The sequence below is a fragment of the Gastrolobium bilobum genome, unplaced genomic scaffold (genome assembly GCF_033153095.1).
Source record: "Gastrolobium bilobum isolate Gb01-03AN ecotype WA unplaced genomic scaffold, APGP_CSIRO_Gbil_v1 utg10943, whole genome shotgun sequence".
Lineage (NCBI taxonomy): Eukaryota > Viridiplantae > Streptophyta > Magnoliopsida > Fabales > Fabaceae > Gastrolobium > Gastrolobium bilobum.
This window is the reverse complement of record NW_026895804.1, coordinates 1-22,846: the sequence shown is the minus strand read 5'-3', so window position 1 is coordinate 22,846 and position 22,846 is coordinate 1. Positions and strand designations below refer to the sequence as shown.

Here is a 22,846-nt window from a genome sequence, read left to right as displayed (position 1 = left end):
TAATATATATGTTTTTTTACCGTAAAAGGATAATGATAATATATGTTGTTTAAATTATTGATTATTACAATAAAATAAAATAAAATAAATGTATTGATTTAAACAAAACGTAAACATTTATATCCTCACTTACACATGGATGACACATTTCAACACAACCTGCCAACACGACATGGATTTTTTGTATTGTGTTTGTGTTGATAAAAATTAACTTGAAAAAAATTGTGTCATGCCCATATTACGGGTATTCATATTCATGTCTTGTGTAGTTGTGTATACCTGTTTAAACTAAAGAATTATATATTTAACCCATTTGCTCTATTTTTATTTGTTAATTTGGGATTATTAAAGTAATTTTCAATTATAACAAGTTATTTATATCGTGTCGGGTCATCTCTTATAGTAAACAAATAGTGTACTGTTGACGTTTTAGACACAAATAGTTATTTGTATTGTGTTCGTGTTGAAAATATTCGTTTTCACGATAAATTCATGTCTATTCAAACATGACTCGCCAACCCAAATTTTCATTCTTTCTTACGCACATATATTCCTCATCTGATTAAGATAAGTATAAATCGATATCAATCAGCGTTCTTTTTTTTCTTTTTTTTTCATGGATTCCGTAACTATAGGAAAGGAAGGAGAAATAGAGTTTACTTATGATATTATAAACATTTTCTCCTTATATATATAGTATCGCCATGGTATAAAAATTAAAGCTGTATATGTCTTCATATAACCTGACTATTCCTTTGGTGCAATGAAACAAGAACACTTTGCTTCACTTTCTCAAAAGGAGACACCATCTTCCTCACATTATAGTTGTCTTAATTAAGCATTGCACTAAACGGTTAATTATGAACCGATTTTGAACATGCATGTCCTAAGGCAGTAAACGGTGCTGTTTGAGTTGTGTGTTGGATATTAGTTAGTTAATTATGCGGTTTAGAATCTTGTGAATATTATTAATTTGAAGTTCTGTATATGAATATATCTTTGAAAATTTGTTCAGAATATTTTTTCAGCGTGTTATGTTGAGAACGATTGATCTCATTAATAATAGCATAGTGCTAATGCTATCATTGTGATGGTTGTTGTTATTAATAGTTATCTTTCATCCCCACCACTACTGTTGTCATTAAAGAGTATTTTAGTGACTATGTACTCTATTGTTACATAAATATATCTTATTAGAAATGTTTGTCACCGTAATTTTTAATAAAAAAATATTAATCGTCATTCTAACAATTTAGTAAAAATGTGTCACTAAACCTCCTTTAGTGGCAAATGAGATGTCACCAAATGAGTATTTTTTTGTATCAAATAAAAATTGTTACTAGGGACAACATTGTTTCGCTGGAAATTGGATTCAATGACCTGCAGCATTTGGTCACGAGTTTTGAATGAAGTCTATTTGTATTTTATATGACAATTTTTTTCTGTGAAAACTTGGGATTGTCACTGACTCACACACACACACACACATACTGGCAATAAGGAGAATCTGAAGAAATCTTCAAGTGGAATGATTATTGTACAAACATGTGAGGAGATTGTGCATAATTTAAACTGTTTAAAAAAGTCACAACGTGGGGTCAAGCCGTTATCTAGTGGCTAAAATAAGTGATCATGAGAAATCTGTACTGTAATTAAATACATAACAATTCTCAATGCCTAATAATATTACAATAAAACAATTGGTCACATATTCCCAATACATTAATTATTTATATAATACAATGCTTGATTCGGAAGCATTATTTATAAGACTAAAACTATAGCGCAGATTCTGCAACCATACTGATTATTTCGAGCCATTCGATTTTAGGAAAATCAGGAAACTTCAATTAAATTTAAATATTTTTTTAAAGATATACATAATTTCCTCATACAAAACAAAAACTTCTACATCAGTGCAGAGTATGCACCAACAATACCAAAAGCTTATTTATACTATCCAAATTCATTGCATTAGGCCAAATTGAACAGATAATTAGGGTGTTAATGCTAATTAACAAAATAAGTGGATATTCGATGATGATGGTAATAATAATAATAATAATAATAATAATAATAATAATAATAATAATAATAATCAAATTGGCCATTCAAAAATACACCGGACATAAGTAATTAGTTTTTTTTTTTTAATTTTTTGAGATTAATTTGGTAATAATATAAAAGGGCAAGATTAATTACACCGGGCGTAAGAATAAAAAGTTTTACCCCTAATCTTAATCCTTGATCTACTCATAGATATTAATAGGATCAACCATTGAAATTTGAGAAAGTAACCTATATCAATATAAAATGATTCTGTGTCATATATATATATATATATATATATATATATATATATATATATATATATATATATATATATAGGTTATAGTTACAATATTTTTTTTTTACAACCTCTTACAATCATATCTTAATACCGTTGATTTTTGTCAATCAACGGTTATGATTTTCTCAAATTAAACTTATTAATTAATTATTAATTCTCAATAAATAATAATCGTTGATTGACGAAAATCAACGGTGTTAAGATATGGTTGCAAGAGGTTGTAAAAAAAAAGAGTTGTAATTATAACCTTCCTTATATATATATATATATATATATATATATTAATAATATAATATAAGTATTAATTTAGAGACTAAATTTATGTTAACAAATTGAATGAAAGACTAAATTGATATCTAAAACTTTTTGGGAATTAACATGATATGGAGCGTATATTGCAAGAACAAGAGGGTGAGCTTCAAGCGATGCTAAAATTGTTTTTTTTTTTTTAAGCCATTAGAATTTGTATAGTAGTGAAGGGCTTGGGTACTTTTCATGAGGCCATAAGTTTTAATATCCATTGTATAAAAAAAAAATTGTTTATTTTTTAATTCCACTAAACAGCCTCTTGGCAAAATAAAAAAAAATAAAAAAATAAGGGTAATTATGCTTACATTTACACTTACCTTATTTGTAAGTTGGGGTTTAATTAAGTGATTCGTGGAATGTACATAGCAAAAACCAATTAGAATATTTATTCCAACAATAATAATAATGTTTTGAGGTGGGCAAGGAAATGAGGAAAGAACCAAGTTATGTGCTTGTAATTGGCAATAAGATACAAAACAAGAGAAGGAGAGATAAGGAGACTGTAAGGCCTACAGGTCGGTGGCCCCAAACCATCAACTGCTAAGGACACAGTAGCCTGTGCTGTGAAACAACTGCATAATAGTGACATAATTTACCCTCCATATATATCACTTTGCTATATACTTCACCACACTATAAATTATTTTCCATTACAAAATGCACAACAAGGAGTTGAGGAAAATGCATACAAGTAAATTTTAAAGAAAAAGACAAAATAGAGAGAGAGAGAGAGAGAGAGAGAAAGAAAGAGATATGGGTATGCGTATGGGTGGACAAGTATGCTAAGTATTATTTATGTACAAGACATCAAATGATTGAGGAATAACAAGAGGGTGAAGCAAAAAATTTTAGGCATTAAGAGCAAGAGAGAAGATGAGTAGTAGGTATACAGAGTGATATTGTTTTCTTCTCTTCATCTCAGGATTGTTGCTGTCTCCTTTTGATAAATTCTCCTTGGTGTTTTCTGGGTTTAAATCTTTTAAAGAGACAAGAAAGCAAGGAAAATCAAACATATATAGCTTCAGGTCCTTCTTTTTTTCTTTCTTTCTCTTATGCCTTTTGTTTCTTTTTCTTTATTTTATGGTTTCCAAGAGACAAGAAAGCATGGAATTTAGTTTTTTTTTCTTTCAGTTGAAGAAATTCAAACACTTTTTATAGGTTTTGACAAGTTTAAGAAATTCCAGATTTGCTCAAGTTTGCAAAACAAATATGGCTGCTGCTTCCTCATCCACACAGTTCTTGGGAATCAGACAAGAAAATCAAAGTCAGATTACACAACACCAATCCTCCACAGCTGCTTCCTCAACTGCTGCTCCAACCACAGTTACTCAAAAGAAAAGAAGGAATCAGCCTGGAACACCATGCAAGTAGCTTTATGCATTCTTCATAGTTTGATTACTTTAAAGCATTTACATAACACATGTGAAAATGCCCCTTTTGAAATTTGTTGCTGGGTTTCTTCTCAAGAAACAAACATGACAAGGAAACCCTAAATTGTTAATATTAGTTAGGGCTATCAAGTTCTTTTACTGAAGAAAAGTTAGAATGGCCAGGTTTCTTTTTACATTTTTTTTAATGATATTTTTTAGCTATTACGAAAATATTTTTCCTTTTGAAAAATTCAGTACTTCCCTATGCATATATTCAATTTCAGCATGTAATTGAATGCATATATTTTTCTCATTAATGTAATTCCCTAGCTCATGTGGGGGAATCCTAATTTTGAAACATATAAATGTGAAATGGATTGAAATTAAAAGGGTATGTCATGGAAATCTTTGTCTTCGAGCTTTCTCTTTTTAATAATTTTTTTTTAATCTTGTGAATTTTCTAATAATTAATTATTGTTTGGCATGTTTTTTATATTTTTGAATGGAAACGTATAGATCCAGATGCGGAGGTGATAGCACTATCACCGAAGACACTAATGGCAACAAACAGGTTTATATGTGAAGTGTGCAACAAAGGGTTCCAAAGGGAGCAAAACCTACAGCTTCACAGAAGAGGACACAACTTGCCTTGGAAGTTAAAGCAGAAGACTACAAAAGAGCCAAAGAGAAAGGTTTATCTGTGTCCCGAACCCACATGCGTCCACCATGACCCTTCAAGGGCTCTTGGTGACCTCACTGGTATTAAGAAACACTACTCTCGCAAACATGGTGAGAAAAAATGGAAGTGTGACAAATGCTCCAAAAAATATGCTGTTCAATCTGATTGGAAAGCACATTCTAAAACTTGTGGCACCAGAGAATATAGATGTGACTGTGGCACTCTCTTCTCAAGGTAACAATAAAACCTTATATCTATTGAATGTTTGTTGTAGCTTAATTATCATATAAAACGTACAGTTTTTTAGCTACAAATATTGTAAAATACACATCCTTCACCTAACTATATACTTTATGTAAAATATAAGAGTTTCATATATGGATACTAAGACTAGTAGATTTGGGTAAGATTTTAAGGAAAAAAAAAAAAAAAAAGAATGTTAGCATGGTAGCTGCATAAAATCCTCCTAGCTAACAAAAGATAAATTGGAGCAAGACCGTGGTACCGTTTTTGTTGTGTTGGTTTTGTTTAAGTGTGTGGGTGTTAGTGGAGGGATGTGGCAGCAGCACGCACGTGAGCATACTGTACAAATGGGGTTCAAAAATTGAAATGTTTTAAGAAGACAAAACAAACAAGTTCAACTTTGTTCCTCGGGAACAACGTTGCTTATCCTTATTCTCATTCACGTGTAGTTAAGCAACAATGTAAACAGTGACACTCGGTGGTCTTTTTTTTTTTCTTTTTTTTTTTTGGTTCTCTCCCTTGAGTTGAAGTTGCTAGGTTTTGTTTTCTTTTGGGTTCGATATTTTTGCGTGGTTCAAATATGTTTTGTTTTCAGTTACAAGATTCCTAAATATTGTACTGGCTAGATCCCTTCTTTTTTTCTTTTTCTTTTTTTTTTCAAGTGATTTTATTTATGTAACGAATTCCCTGCATTAATTTTGCATATCTATAGTTCATGTTTTCTCATAGATTTTCCGAGAATTTAGCAACCCTTTGTTGGTACGTACGATGGTTCTCACAAGAATTCTCATGGTAGACAATGGACAACTCATGAGATAGTTTTCATTTATTGAGGCTGGTCCCATACTGGGCTTATGATTATTGACTTTCATCAATTTTGAAAATAATTCCTTCTTTTTCAGTGATCAAAGAGAGACCTCAAAGTAGTAGTTCGATAAGGAGTTGTTGGTGTGTATCAGATTTTGGCATAGTCCTCTGGGCCCTTTCCTTCTCTCCTAGTTTTCTTAATATTATTTTCTTTGGTAGAGGTAGTTTTCTTGATTTCAAAATAGTTGACCGAATTAATTTCAACGAAAATATATTCCAAATAATTGTCCAATGCTTAATTTGTTTATATTTTTAATTTCTTTTTTACCCTATATAGATTTGGTTAGCTATAAAATTGTCATGTGTTTTCCAAATTTCCGGCATCATCATTCATCATAAAATTAAGGATCTTATTAGGTTTGCAAAGTCATCACTAGGTTCTTGACTTTGTTAACTAGGATAAATTCTATATCATTTTCTTTCAATTAATTACGTAAGTTGATCATGTAGTCAATCAACCATGCATATTTATTGTAATAATTAAGGCTTGGTGATTGTATATATTTTCTCTCATCAACCCTCAAATCCGCATACTAGCTGGGATATATAAATTTATAAGTTTTGGATTATTTCCCTAGTGCCAATTTGTATGACTAGACTTGTGTTTATATAAGATGTTGTCTATGAAATAATTATTCATTCCAATATATAACACGTTTTGTTTCAGGCGTGACAGTTTTATCACTCATAGAGCCTTTTGTGATGCACTAGCTCATGAGAGTGCAAGACACCCTTCCAACTTAAGCACTTTGGGGACTCATCTGTATGGCACAAACCACATGACCTTAGGCCTACCCCAAATGCAGAACCAGAACCAGAACCAGAACCAAGCAACCACTAACAACATGTTGAGCCTTGGAAATGCTTGTGTTGCACCAAAGTTTGAGCACTTAATCTCTCCTTTGCAGCATCACTCATCATTTGGACACTCACCCCAGTCAATGTCATCCTCATCAGCTTTCTTCATGACTGACCCAAATCAAGGTTTTCAAGACCTCCAATCTCCACAAGGACCATTCTCAAGCAAGCAAATGCATGGTCTTATGCAACTTCCTGATCTTCAAGGGAACACCAATAACTCCAATTCTGCTTCACCAACCAATCTTTTTAACCTCAGCTTCTTTCCAAATAGCAATAGCAGTGGCAGCATAATTTCTGACCAATTCAACATCATATCTAATAGCCCTGTAAATAATCAAGTTGGGTTAGGTTTGTCTTCACTCTTTGGCAATTCACAAGTGCAACAAGAGAACATGTGCTCACACATGTCTGCCACTGCATTGCTTCAGAAAGCTGCTCAAATGGGTTCAACAACAACAACCAAATGTTCCTCTTTACTAAGAGGAATGGGTAGCTCCTCAACCAATGGTGCAGAATCTGATCATAGTCAACTTGTGTCTGATAATCTTGCCACATTTGGAAGTGATCAAGGTATGAGATTAAGCATGGAAAACGAGCACCATAATCTACGTGGATTGATGAACTCTCTTGCCAATGGAAACACTTCCATATTTGGAAATGTTAAAGGGAACGAAAACAACCTAATTGGTCAGTTTCACAACATAGATGATCAAGAGGAGCCTAAAAAAATGTCCCAAAATCTTGGTGTGTGCTTTGGAGGATCTGATAAGTTAACGTTAGACTTTCTTGGTGTTGGAGGAATGGTGAGAAACATGAGTGGTGGGTTTTCACAAAGAGACCAACAACAACAACAACAACAACACTCCATGGGTGGTACTATGAGCTCGTTGGATCCTAAACTTGAACCAGCACATGCAAACCAACCTTTTGGAAGCTCAACACTGCATTAAGCTGGGTAAATTAATTATGCAGAAAAAAAAATATATGTTTATTATTAGGGTTTCAATTCTAAAATTTGCAACTCATGTATTTTTCTTAATTCACTTTTCTCTCAAATTCTCTAGAGAAGTAAGTTCCTCTCTCACTCTCTCTTTGACAGTGATATAAGACAAGTAATAAATTTACTGTTGCATTGAATTTCATGACTCAAGAGGTAAACTTGGTAACAGTAAAACCACGTGGTAAAGCCAGGTTCTGTACACTGCTCACCAAACGAGGAAGCTGGCTCTCACTTTCTGAGAATCTTCACATGTTGGCTATATTCCAAGGGAACCGACAAAGGTTGCTGATTTCAGTTCTGTTTCGTTATTCTCCATTCCATCATGATATATAATATTGACTATATATATATAAAGGTATTCAAACTTTGAGTAAAAAAAAAAAAAAAATTATAGCTAATTATGAATTTTTTACCTAATACCATATGTTTAGGGAATAATTAATGCTATTAAGATTATAGTTGACACTGTTTTTGCTTAATGAGGAGGACCCTTTAGTCTTTTAATTAAATATTCATCGATCACTATGTTTGACTACCTTTGAAATTTATATTCTCTTCTATATCTTAACAGCATGCATGATAACATGCACTGTAGCGTACTTTCTTAGTCGTTAGGGTTAGCTCTCACGTCATGTCATTTGTTCAATTTGTGAATGATTTTTTTTCTGAAGTTAATGAGGGCGTTCGCTGACCGTACTGTGTAACAACTGAAAAAGTAGTCTGTAATGTTCGTTATAGTAATTACAGGTAAACAATGTATACGTGACACTTTTGTCGCAAGTGATCTATCTGTTTCCACATTCGGGAATCGTGTAGTCCGTGACTACAAAAGTGAGTAATATTATATCTTCTTTAATATTTATTGATTTACTTAGTTTTTTTTTTTTTTTTTTTTTTAACCCTCCTTTTTTCTTGAATAGTTCACTCAATATCAAGAAATTAAACGGTTCAAGTACATCTTCATTCCACACATCATCAACAAACGTTCCCAAACCCTGTATTTGATCATCCCTCGAAATGATATCTTTTAACATCATTTGCTGACATAATATGAATATGACACTATAAATTTGTATTCGGATCAACTCGTTAAATAAGCTAATTGTATTTGTATTAATGAAGATTTTAACTTAATTTCAAATTCATATCCATTAGAAGGAGGATAATTGAGAAAAGAGAAACATTAAGAAGACTTAGATCAGAGAGACTTTTTTTATTTATGCTCAACATTCTTATTCTTTTAGTCTTGATATGTTGTAAATAATATTGATTTAGTTATTATTTAGTTTTTATTTAGTCATTTATTGTTGTATTGGGCCAAGCCCTTTGTTGTATTGGGCCAAGCCCATTAGGTTAAAAGTAGGTCAAATATTCTCTATAAATAGAGAACCCTTTGTACAGATTATTTACAATTCTATAATATATTAGAATACCCTTTTTCAAGTTGGTATCAGAGCTCTCGATCTGAGGGCTTTGCTTCCGCACATATTATCTTCTTTTTTAACAAAACCCTAATTTCTTTGCCTCTTGCCGCCATTAGCCGCCACCGGAAAATTTTTCCGGGGACCTTTTGGACCAAGGGGACCATTGTTGACCTTATTTTTCCTCCGATCTATCATTCTACGCAGTGTTCCTCCGCCACAAACGACCGAAACACCTCCGATCGCCTCCAATCAGATCTGTCTTCACCGTTTGGACCACTTTCCGGCGACTTTTCAACCGCGACCACCCACAGACAGGTGTGCGCTCACCGGACGACCACACCAGAAAAATCTCAGCCGGCAAAGCCCATCCACGCGCTCTCACGCGCCGCCCCTTTCCCGGCGAGTGAATCCCACGCGCAGCTTCTTTCTCCGGCGCGTGGAGGCGCGTGCGGCCGTGTTTTTGGACCGGACCACCACCATTCTTCTCGTCTTCTTGTCTTCTGTCTGGATCTGTAATTATTTTTCTGATCAGAGGTCACTTGATATTCTGTTTGGTTGATTTTATCGCTGGTTGTTAACTTTTTTTGTTAAAGAATGGCTGAGCATGATAGTTCTTCGATCTTATCTGGTAAGAGCACACGTTCTATATCTCTTCTTGCTTCTTGCACAGATTTTAAAACCTCATGGATTTTGGATTCTGGTGCAACTGATCATATGGCTTGTCGTACTGAGTTATTTTGTTCTTATCATCCTACTGTTGGTAGTCATACTATATCCGTAGCTGATGGATCCCATAAATCAGTTATTGGTTCTGGTAACATTCAAATTCAACCTTCCTTGTTTCTTAAAAATGTTCTTTATGTTCCTCAGCTTTCTACTAATCTTATCTCCACTCAAAAACTTACAACTGATTTGAATTGTTCTATCACATTTTTTCCTTCTCATTGTCTTATTCAGGATCTTACCACGAAGAAGATAATTGGAGTTGCTAATGAACAGGATGGGTTGTATCATCTCCTTCCAGACCATGCTAGCAAAAATCAGTTATTAATGACACGTCATCCTTCTACTGCAGAGTCTATGATTTGGCTCCATCACAAGCGTCTCGGGCATCCACCATTTAGTCTTTTGAAGTCTATGTTCCCCTCTCTGTTTCTCAATAAGTCGGTTGAGACCTTTCATTGTGATGTTTGTGAATTTGCAAAACACCATCGAGTGTCATTTCCTTCTAGCACTATTAAAAGCAGAGAACCTTTTTCTCTTATCCATTCTGATGTTTGGGGCCCTTCTAAAGTGCACAGTGTTTCAGGTGCTAGGTGGTTTGTTTCTTTTATTGACGATTGTACTCGGATAACATGGATATACTTGATGAAAGACAAGTCTGAAGTACCAGAGATATTTATTCGGTTTCATCACATGGTTGAGACTCAGTTTGGTAAGGGTATTAAAAGACTCAGATCTGATAATGGTACTGAGTACGTCAATCAACGCCTGTCACAATTCATTTCAGACAGAGGTATGATTCATGAGCTCACATGTGTTGATACCCCTCAACAAAACGGGGTTGCTGAAAGGAAAAATCGTCACCTTCTTGAAGTTGCTAGAGCACTACTTTTTCAGACATCTGTTCCTAGTTCTTATTGGGGAGAAGCAGTATTAGCTGCAACTTTTTTGATCAACCGTTTACCTTCACGGGTCCTTAACAATATCAGTCTTATTCATTCCATGACTTCCTTCTTTCCTTCTGTTCCCATATTGCAGAGCCTTCCACCAAGAGTGTTTGGATGTGTTGCCTTTGTCCATGTTCATAAACAACATCGGAGTAAGTTGGATCCTAGGGCTCTTAAGTGTGTCTTCCTTGGTTATAACCCTTATAAAAAAGGGTACAAGTGTTATCATCCACCAAGTCGGAAATTTTTTGTTTCTATGGATGTCACCTTTCAAGAATCTAAATCTTATTTCCTGGGTCCTCATCGTCAGGGGGAGAATAGTTCTTCAGAAGACTCGTCCCCTTCCTTCTTTGAGTCTGGATCAATCTTCTCTCTTCCTAGTGTGTCTGCTCCTGGTGTGTCAGAACCTTCAAATACACCTGAGATACAACCCATACTGTCTCACCAGCAACCTCAATCGTCTGAACCACTGGTAAGTCCTGAATCTCCTATTTCTTCTGAATCTCCTGTTTCTGATTCTAATATTATTTCCTCTCATGATTTGTCTATTTCTTCTGATATCTCTAATGACTTACCCATTGCTTCTATTTCTGATGACTTACCTATTGCTCTTAGAAAAGGAAAAAGATCTTGTCACAAGAAAACTTGTTCCTCCTGTCCCTCTTGTACTCAATACCCTATCTCCCACTTTGTTTCCTCTGCTAATCTTTCTGTGCAGCACAAAAGCTTTGTTTCAGCACTAGATTCTATTGCAATCCCAAAATCAGTACATGAAGCCTTGAAAGATAGGAATTGGGCTCAAGCCATGCAAGAGGAGATGAATGCTTTGGAGAAAAATAAAACATAGGAGGTTATTGATAGACCCAACGGAAAGAAAGCAATAGGGTGCAGATGGGTTTATACCCTGAAATATAATTCTGATGGCACTCTTGAGAGATATAAGGCTCGATTAGTGGCCAAAGGTTACACTCAAACCTATGGCATTGATTATGAAGAAACCTTTGCTCCAGTTGCAAAGATGAATACAGTGAGAATCTTGTTATCCCTTGCTGCCCATTACAATTGGGATATAAATAAATTTGATGTGAAAAATGCTTTCCTCAATGGTGAGTTAGAAGAAGAAGTCTACATGGAAATCCCGCCTGGTTTTGATTCTGTGAAGGGGGAAAATAAAGTTTATAGATTAAAAAAGGCCTTGTATGGATTGAAGCAGTCACCTCGTGCTTGGTTTGGAAGATTTACTAAGGTTATGATGACCTTAGGATACAGACAGAGCCAAGGAGATCACACTCTTTTCTTCAAGCACTCCCAAAATGGGAAGCTTACTGTGCTCCTTGTATATGTTGATGATATTATTATCACAGGTGATGATTTTGTGGAGAGACAGATTCTGCAAACACGGCTTGCCTCTGAGTTTGAAATCAAAGACCTTGGGAAACTGAGATATTTCTTAGGGATAGAAGTAGCTCATTCAAGCAAAGGAATTTTTATCAGCCAGAGGAAATATGTTCTTGATCTTCTCAAAGAAGCAGGAAAGCTCGGGTGTAAACCCTCTAATACTCCTATTGAGCAGAATCACAAGATGGGCTATGAAGAAGAGAGTCCTCCAGTTGATAAAGGACAATATCAACGGCTAGTTGGGAAATTGATATATCTGGCCCATACTAGACCAGACCTAGCTTATGCTGTTAGTGTTGTCAGTCAGTTTATGCACGATCCAAAAGAAAAACACATGCAGGCAGTAGAGAGAATTCTTCAGTATCTTAAAGGTACTCCTGGTAAAGGATTGTTATTCCGACGTGATGGCAATCTATCTTTAGAAGTCTACACAGATGCTGATTATGCTGGATCCGTGACTGACCGTCGTTCTACCACTGGTTATTGCATGTTTCTTTGCGGTAACTTGGTGACATGGAGAAGTAAGAAACAAGATGTGGTTGCCAGATCAAGTGCAGAAGCTGAATTTCGAGCTATGGCTCAAGGCATTTGTGAGTTACTGTGGCTGAAAATTGTTCTTGATGATCTCAAAATAAAATGTGAGGGACCTATGAAGCTGCTATGTGATAATAAGTCCGCTATTTGTATAGCTCATAATCCAGTTCAACATGATCGGACTAAACATATTGAGGTTGACCGCCATTTCATCAAAGAGAAACTTGATAGCGGGTTGATTACCACTCCATACATTCCCACTGGGCGTCAATTGGCTGATCTATTAACAAAGGGGCTTCCTTCAGACAGATTTCAAGAACTTACTAGCAAGCTGGGAATGATAAATATTTATTCCTCAGCTTGAGGGGGAGTGTTGTAAATAATATTGATTTAGTTATTATTTAGTTTTTATTTAGTCATTTATTGTTGTATTGGGCCAAGCTCTTTGTTGTATTGGGCCAAGCCCATTAGGTTAAAAGTAGGTCAAATATTCTCTATAAATAGAGAACCCTTTGTACAGATTATTTACAATTCTATAATATATTAAAATACCCTTTTTCAAGTTGATATAAAATGGTGAAGAACACACTTATTTATATTAGTGATACCTCCTTAGCTAATGGATAATATTATGCCAAGATATTCTCTAGAGTTTTCCATAATATTCTAGTCTAAACATTAATTATGTTGGGTACAACTAATCTCTTGATTTTTCATGGATTAATCTAGAATAGATTATTCTAGAAATTAGGATAAACAACTCTAAATATATTTGGATAAAATTATATTAAGCCCACTAAATTAAAATCAAAATTATTATTCAACAATATCATTTTGTATTGAATGTATTCGTAATCATGATGTATCAACCCAAATTGTCATCCTTAAATTCATTCCAACCCCGTAAGATCGGTGATAAATTAAGGTGAAGTTGCTTTTTATCAATTAACATAATAAAAGAAATTGTACGTGAAAATGCATGACAAATAACAATATTGAAACTTTTAAGAAGTGTAAGTCAAACACAAAATAATGGATCAAGTCAATAATTTTGATGTTATTGGTATGGAATAATACATTAACAACGAAGTCATTTTAAATTTGGAAGAAAATTCGCCAACGAGTTGTGATAAAAAAATAATATTAAAGAAGCTGTTGGCTTCAGTGGTGGCATCTGGCTGATGTGGGAGGATAATGAGTTATCTATCGATATTATTAGGTACCATCACCAATTCGTTCACACTAGAATCACCCACAAGGACTCTTCGAAGGTTGAACTCGTTACATTCGTGTATGGCAGCCCTAGGAGAAGTGACAGACGCGCCCTCTGGAATCATCTAAGGGAGATGGACATTCCTGAAGGAGAGGCCTGGTTAGTCATTGGGGATTTTAACTCCATGATTGACCCCTCAGAGAAACAAGGCGGTGCAAATTTCTGTTGGCATACGACAAAAGAGTTCCAAGACTGTTTGTCAGACTGCAACCTTAACGATCTAGGCTTTAACGGTCCCAACTTTACTTGGAAGAGAGGGAACTTACACCAGAGGTTAGATAGAGCTTGCGGAAATGATAGTTGGAATCTAAGTTTGCCCCAAAGAACTATTTCTCACCTTCCTTTCTACGGTTCAGACCACCGCCCCCTTATGGTCATGATTGATCAGGGAAATTTCGAATGACTAATGATCCCAGAGTTTTGAATGGCGTTTTTGATGTCATTGTGAAACTTCGAGTTTTGTCTGTGACCTCTTTGTTGGGGGTGCACTTCTCGAGATGGAGACTGTGAGAGTCATGAATGAGCTTATGGAGAAGATCCAAGAGGCACAAGTGCAGAGAGAGTGCCTGGACTACGTGAAGAACCAAGACGGTGTGCCTTGGAATGAGGATGGACTTCTGTTGTTTTAGAAGCAGATTGTGATACCTCAGGTCCTTTGACCGAAGAGGTTATGGCTGAGGCCATAAGTGTCAGAACCTGCACCGTTAATTAAGGTATTTAATTAATTAATTATGCAAAATTAGGAAATGATTCCATAATTGACCCTAATAATTATTATGAGGCTTTAATAATTATAGTAAGTGAGTAATAATGCTGAGAGTCGCTTTTCGGAAGAAAAGTGCAGATACCGGTTCTGCTAGTCGGTATAAATGCGTGCCGAAAAAGTATCCCGGAAAATTAATGTAAGTGCATGATAATTACTAGAATAATATGTAGGACTTGTAAAGCGAGTTTCAAGTCCAGATAATGAGAACTGGTGCTAGAAACCGGTACTGGCTTGGAAAAGCGCGTACCGGAAAGGTGCTCAGAAAATTATAAGAAAAATATGATAAATCTTAGAAAATTATGTAGTTTCATAATCCAAAGTTTGGGATTAAAATGCTAATCTTAGCAATTAAAGATAATACTGTGTGTTAATCGGGTAAGTGGCTATAAATACCCTTGTTAAGGGCACAAAACCCTAGATTTTCTGTTGCTACGTGAATGCTGGAGTGGCTGGTCAGTTGCTACTGTTCCATTGAGCTTTCTTCACCATTTTGGAGATCAAGTGTCAATTTTGCTTGGTTTCTTCACCTCCAAACACTTGAGCCTTGTGTGAGTGGCCTTTGTGAGTGTGTAGAGAGTTGTGGTTCTGAGTTGAAGGACTGTTTGAAGTCAGTTTGTGGGCTGAGTGGTCTTGTGTGAGGGTGAGAGCTTCCTACTTGGCTTGTAAAGCTTCAAGAATCTTCTTTGTGAAGAAAGGACCAACCTTTGTGTTGCATTTTCGTACACCTTATTTCCAGAACCTGTAGAGGCAGTGTGGTGAGCTCCTTGAGCCATTGATCCTCTGTTTTGAACTTTGGTGAGTTGTACCTACCTTGAGCTTGTGTTTTAATGGATTAAAGGTGTGATCATTGCATGTTTAAAGGATTAATCAAGTAATCAACTGGGGTGTGGACCTTAATCAGTATAAAGATGCATGCTTTAACGTAAGTATGTGTTAAAATGGAACCTTGGATGGATATCTTCACGAAATGCATTTTCTGCATTCTGTCGTGAAATATCTGGATATGTGCCCGATGAATATCCGGATATGTGATATCCGAATATGAGTTTTGAGTATCCGGATAATAGATATCCAGATATGGGATTCTGGATATCCGGATATGTCCGGTGAGATATCTGGATATTGCATATCCGGATATGGTCCCGAGGAATATCCGGTGAGGTGCAAGCGGTGTTCCTTGTACTACATGTAGGGAATAGACGTATTCCTACATTTCTCTGGCCAGTAGATAGTGATTACACACATGCCATAGATATCTGTTGCACTACATAGTTTTGGAACTGATAATGATATAAATGTTTTTTGAACTTATATTGCACATGTAAGTGAGCTTGGGGTGGAAGATCCTTGAGGACCCCTTGTCTTACTGAGATTTCTAGTTTAGAGATCTCACCCCACGTTTGGGGAATGCTTATTTCAGGGTCAGGTAATGTTGAGACCTCAGGCGGCAGGAGGCCGGAGCCGAGTTAGATTGCTGTTATATTATGCTGCCATGATTGGATGCTGGATTTGCATGCTGTTTATGCTTATAGCTTCAGTTATGTTTATGGAGTTTTACGTTGAGACTGGTTGCTTACTATGTTTATTTGGTGAGCATGGGGATTGTCCATGACACATAGTATTGTTATGTCTTGATTATATCTTGAGTCTTTTGGAGTTGTAATAATGTATCAGGATATTGTCCGGATTACTTGATGTAATGCCGTGATTTAGATACACACTTTATCTATATATTGAGGTATTTCAGTAGATGTCTTATTGCAATTTACATACAGGCGATATTTTATGAAATTGATTAAGTAATCAAGTTGGTAATTGATAATGACGTCATAATTGAAAAGAAAAAGAATATTCCACAATTTTTAATTAAACACCGCTTAATACGATGTAATGTTAATATTCCGAGTATACATGGGGTGTTACATTTTATGGTATCAGAGCGACGGTTCAAGGGAAAAGCCTGTATGTATTGCAATAATTAGGATGTTTGGTTGTGTCTGTTTTGTATGTTTGCTCCGTCGAGTATTATTATGATAATGCATATGTGACCACATTGCGTGGGCCTGATCAACTCATAATTTGTGTAACTTGTGCAGAGTCATGGTAAGACCCGGGAGAAACCGCGAGACTTCGGAGGATCGGCCCGATCCTGTCCTGGTTGCATTAGCTGAGATGCAGGCGGCCCGACTAGCCGACCAGGAGGCCATGAGAATGGCAAACCAGGCCATGCTGGACGCCGTTAGAGAGGCGAACAGGAAGGCCACTGAGGACGTGTTGGAGGCCAACCGTCTGGCGAACATGACGATGTTTAGAGTCATGTTGGAGGAGATGAGGAATGGCCCTGATGTTGGTCATGCTCCACCGCCACCACCTCCACCGCCGCCACCACCACCACCTCCACCCAGTCTGCAGGATGACTCTCAGAGTCAGATGAGAGATGGCAGTCATCTTACGGGGGCCATGCAGACCGTCCCTGTTTTTGTTGAGGATCGTGATGAGATCGATCGCCGGCTGAATGCTTTCCGTAAGCATAAGCCACCTGCCTTTGATGGATCCTTTGATCCTGTTGCTGCGGCACGTTGGTTGCAGGCGTTGGACAAGATATTTCGAGTCATGCAGTGCACAGATCTGCAGAAGTTGATGTTCGCTACTTACATGCTGGAGGGCGATGCCCATGAGTGGTGGACAAACCTTTCTCATATCTACGAGATGCAGGGTCATGTGATGACTTGGCCTATGTTCGAGGATTTCTTCTTGGGTCAGTACTTTCCATATGACGCTCAGGAGAGGCAGCAGGGAGAGTTTGACAGATTGGTTCAGGGCTCGTTGTCTGTGGATGAGTACCTGGCCAAGTTCAACCAGTTGGTGAAGTTTGCACACTTCAGGATGGCGAGGCCTACTCCTACATTTTTGGCTGCTAAGTTCCGCAGGGGACTTAGTGCCTGTTTGGATCCTCTCTTTTTTTAAGCTACAAGCTACTTATAAGCATAAGCTAAGCCAAACAGGTTTTGAGAAAAGCTCTTATAACGAAAAGCTCTTTTTTTTATAATGAAGAAAAAAGCTGAAAACTAAAAGCTCCTAGGAGGAGCTTTTTTTTAAGCTCTTATTTGTTTTTCTTGAATTGTGTGTTTTTTTTTAAAATGAAGAGTGATAAAGATAGAAAGAGATAATTTTCTTGAAATATGTGCTTTTAAGTAATTTTTAAGCTAAAACTTTTATGTAATTTCCAAACAGCTTTTAGCTTATTTTTTTAAGCTCTTTTTTTTAGCTTTAGCTTATAAGTAGCTTCTAGCTTAAAAATAAGAGGATCCAAACAGGCTCTTAGTGAGGATATTGCTGGTTACCTAGCTGGTTCTGCTTCTAGAGATTTTGGGACACTGGTTCAGCAGTGTCGTGATATTCAAGATTACTACAGCTCGAGTAAGGCCAAGAAGGCCAAGGTTGCTGAGGCGACGAAGGTTGCAGCTGGTAGTTCCACTTCTTGGCGAGACAGGAAGTTTGGGAACAAGGGCAAGGGTAAACAGTTGGCAGCTCGGCAAGCGCCGAGTCAGTTCAAGAGGACTTCTGCTCAGGGGAGTGCAGCGAGACCTCCTGCTCTCAGGTGTTCGGGATGCGGGAAGACTCATTTGGGCCGTGTTCTACCGGCAAGTTGATATGTTTCCAGTGTGGCAAGGAGGGCCACTATTCCAGAGAGTGTCCGTTGTCGACGGCGAGGGCTACTGCAGTGCAGGCAGTGCCACTTCAGATGGTTCCCCTTCCACATACTTCGGCACCGGCAGTGCCACCATCTTCTGGGAGAGTTTATACCCTGGATCGTCAGCAGTCGGATCGAGCTCCGAACCTTGTCAGAGGTACTGTTACGATTGGTTCATCAGTTGTTGATGTGTTGTTTGACTCTGGGGCTACGCATTCTTTTGTTGCTACCCTTATTGCTGTGGGGCTTGAGTTGCCCAGTGATGTGCTTTCTCCACCGATGCGGGTGACTACCGCCACCAGAGAAGGATGTGATGCTACCACTGTTCATCGCGATGTGGCGTTTCAGTGGGATGGCCGTGAGTTCTCGGTGGATCTGATAGGATTGCCGATGGCCAACTTGGAGGTTATTCTGGGCATGGATTGGCTGTCCAGAAATTGTGTGATGATTGACTGTTGTGCCAAGCGTGTAGTGTTGTCTCCGTGTGATTCCACAGCCAGTTCCTCGCCGTACATTTCGTTGCTGCAGGCTAGGAGAGCCTTGAGAGCAGGGGCATTTGGTTATGTCATGTTGGGAGGTTTGGTGAGTGGTACACAGGAGGACATCACCGGCATTCCTGTGGTGAGGGAATTCCTCGAGGTGTTTCCTGAGGATATTCTTGAGTTTCCGCCACAGAGGGAGATAGAGTTCTCCATAGATCTGTTGCCTGGTGTGGGGCCGATCTCTTTAGCTCCATACCGGATGTCGCCACCGGAGTTGGCAGAGCTGAAGAAGCATATTGAGGATCTTTCAGCGAAAGATTTTATTAGACCGAGTGTGTCTCCTTGGGGAGCACCGATTATCTTTGTGAAGAAGAAGGACGGGACAATGCGATTGTGCACCGACTACAGGCAGCTGAACAAGGTGACAATCAAGAACAAGTATCCCCTTCCTCGGATTGATGATCTGTTGGATCAGCTCAGGGGTGCTTGTGTGTATTCCAAGATTGATATCCGGTCCGGATACCATCAGATTCGGGTGAAGCCGGACGATGTCCCGAAGACTGCATTTCGCTCGAGATATGGTCATTTTGAGTACTTGGTGATTCCGTTCGGTCTCACCAATGCACCTGCTGTGTTCATGGATTACATGAACAGGATTTTCCAGCCGTACCTGGATCAGTTTGTGATCGTCTTCATTGACGATATTTTGATTTACTCCAAGACGGAGGAAGAGCATGTGGAGCATTTGAGAACTGTTCTGCAAGTGCTGAAGGAGAAGAAGCTGTATGCAAAGCCTTCAAAGTGTGAGTTTTGGCTCAAGTCTGTGAAGTTTCTTGGGCATGTTATTTCTGCTGAAGGAGTTGCAGTGGATCCGAACAAGATTGAGGCCGTACTGGATTGGGAGAGACCCAAGACAGTCACGGAAGTGAGGAGCTTTCTGGGTTTGGCAGGTTACTATCGGAGGTTCATCAAGGGATTCTCCACCATGGTTTTGCCATTGACTCGCCTTACTCGGAAGGAGACTCCATTTGTGTGGACTCACGAGTGTGAGGTCTGTTTTCAGGAGTTGAAGGAGAGACTGACTACTGCTCCTGTGTTGGTCCTTCCTGATCCTGCGCTTGAGATTGAGCTTTACACCGACGCCTCCGGGAAGGGGCTAGGTTGTGTGTTGATGCAGTTGGGCAAAGTGATCGCCTATGCTTCGAGGCAGTTGAAACCTCATGAGGAGAACTACCCTACTCATGACTTGGAGTTGGCTGCTATTGTATTTGCTTTCAAGATTTAGAGGCATTATCTTTTTGGTTTGAGGTTTGTGGTGTTCAGTGACCACAAGAGTTTGAAGTACCTGTTCGACCAGAAGGAGTTGAACATGAGGCAGAGGAGATGGATGGAGTTCATAAAGGACTACGACTTCGAGCTGAGGTATCATCCTGGCAAGGCCAATGTGGTAGCTGATGCTTTGAGTCGGAAATCCAGTAGTTCATCCAGCTTGTTACTTGGTAACTTTGATGTGGTTGAGAAGTTCCGAAACTTGGCAGTGATCGCTCCGTGTGAGAGTGTACTTCTCGAGTTAGAAGCATCTGATGTTGTGAACGAGCTGCTTGAAAAGATTAAAGAGGCACAAGTTCAGAGAGAGTGTCTGGATTATGTGAAGAACCAAGACGGTGTGTCTTGGAATGATGATGGATTGCTTTTGTTTCAGCAGAGGATTGTAGTTCCTCGGGCCCGTTGACAGAGGAGGTTATGGCAGAAGGCCATAAGGGTCAGTTTTCTATCCACCCTGGTGCTTCTAAGATGTATCAAGACTTGAAGAAGAACTTCTGGTGGCCGGGCATGAAGAAAGATATTGATATCTTTGTGTCTAAGTGTTTGGTTTGCCAGAAGGTGAAGATTGAGCATCAGAGACCGTCTGGTGAACTTCAACCTTTTGAAGTACCACAGTGGAAGTGGGAAGGTATTTCCATGGATTTCGTGGTGGGATTGCCGAAGACTCAGGCGGGTTGTGACTCTATTTGGGTCGTTGTGGACAGACTGACGAAGTCTGCCCATTTTCTTCCAGTGAAGGTGAGCTTCACTACAGAGCAGTTGGCCAAGCTTTATGTCCGCGAGATTGTGAGGCTTCACGGGGTGCCCGAGAGTATCATTAGTGATAGGGACCCGAAGTTCACATCTCGGTTCTGGGAGGCGCTGCAGGAGGCTTTTGGTACGCAGTTGAGATTGAGTACCGCCTATCACCCTCAGACTGATGGACAGACTGAGAGGACCATCCAGACCTTGGAGGACATGTTGCAAGCTTGCACGTTGGAGCAGGGCTCGGCATGGGATAGGTACCTTCCGTTGGTTGAGTTTTCTTACAACAACAGCTTTCATGCTAGCCTGGGCATGGCGCCCTACGAAGCACTGTATGGTAGGAGGTGTCGGACTCCTACTTGTTGGTCTGAGGTTGGGGACAAGGAGCTTTTTGGCTTAGACTTTGTCTAAGATACCACCTTGCAGATCCAGATGATCCGCGAAAAGTTGAAGCAGGCGCAGAATCGCCAGAAGAGCTACTATGATGCCAAGCATCGTCCGCTGGAGTTCAGTGAGGGTGAGCACGTGTTTGTGAGACTTTCACCTGTGACCGATGTTGGTCGGGCACTCGGAGTGAGGAAGCTGAGCCCGCGATATATTGGGCCATACCAGATCCTTGGTAGAGTAGGGTCTGTTGCCTACCGGCTTGCCTTGCCTCCGAACCTGGCTAACATCCACGACGTGTTTCACGTGTCTCAGCTTCAGAAGTACATAGCAGATCCTTCGCACGTGGTGCAACCGGATGATGTGGAGGTTCGGGAGAACCTGAAAACTCCCGTCGGACCACTCAGAATTCTCGATCGTGGCGAGAAGCAGCTGAGGAGCAAGATCATTCCAATGGTCAAGGTGCAATGGACCGGAAGAACTCCTGAGGAGTGTACTTGGGAGCGTGAGGACGAGCTTCTCCGGTAGTACCCCGAGTTTCGACCAGGTATGTTTCTGATTTTGAGGTCAAAATCCTAAAAAGGTGGGGTGAATGTAAGAACCTGCACCGTTAATTAAGGTATTTAATTAATTAATTATGTGAAAATAGGAAATGATTCCATAATTGACCCTAATTTTTATTAAAAGGCTTTAATAATTATGGTAAGTGATTAAGAATGCTGAAAGTCGCTTTTCGGAAGAAAAGTGCAGATACCGGTTCTGCTAGTCGGTATAATGCGTACCGAAAAAGTATCCCGGAAAATTAATGTAAGTCCATGATAATTACTAGAATAGGATATAGGACTTGTAAAACGAGTTTCAAGTCAAAATAATGAGAATTGATGCCAGAAACTGATACTGGCTATGAAAAACGCGTACCGGAAAGGTGCTCAGAAAAATATAATAAAAATATGAAAATTCTTGTAAAATTGAGTAGGTTATGAATCCAGAGTTTGGGATTAAAATGCTAAGCGTAGCAATTAAAGCTAATACTGTGTGTTTTAACCCTTAAGTGGCCTATAAATACAATAGTTGGGCACAAAACCCTAGGTGTGTTTTTTGAAAGAAACTCAGCGGCTGAGTGTGGCTTCTCTTTAGAGTTTCTTGGAGTCCTAGTCTTCTCCTCTAAAGTTTCCATTTTTTTCCTTCCTCTCTTCCATTAAAACACCACCCATCCTTTAAAACTTTAGTTGTGTTGAAGGATAACCCATTGTTGAAGATTTGGGTGCTTTCTAAACCTCTCAAGCTTTTATTTTTCTGTTCTAAAAGGAATCAAGGTAAACTTAATTATCTCTTTGTAAATCCATAATTTTGAGTGTAATATTTGTTATATGTTACTGTTCATTCAGAATCATGTTAATAAAAGGGCATTCGCACAGCACACTGTGTGCTACCTCTTCCTCTGTATATGGCCATCTATTTTGTCACTTTGG

The 22,846-nt window shown here is 38.4% G+C and overlaps 1 protein-coding gene across 1 annotated transcript; it reads left to right on the top strand.

The window, feature by feature from the left end:
- Positions 1-3,491: 3,491 nt before the first annotated feature.
- On the top strand, positions 3,492-7,950 carry LOC133296085 (protein indeterminate-domain 5, chloroplastic-like). The gene is made up of 4 exons (XM_061495033.1): positions 3,492-3,684; positions 3,844-4,022; positions 4,546-4,942; positions 6,486-7,950. The coding sequence occupies exons 2-4, from the start codon at positions 3,869-3,871 to the stop codon at positions 7,627-7,629; spliced, it is 1,695 nt and encodes a 564-aa protein (XP_061351017.1). The 5' UTR covers positions 3,492-3,684; positions 3,844-3,868; the 3' UTR covers positions 7,630-7,950.
- The last annotated feature ends 14,896 nt before the right edge of the window (positions 7,951-22,846 follow it).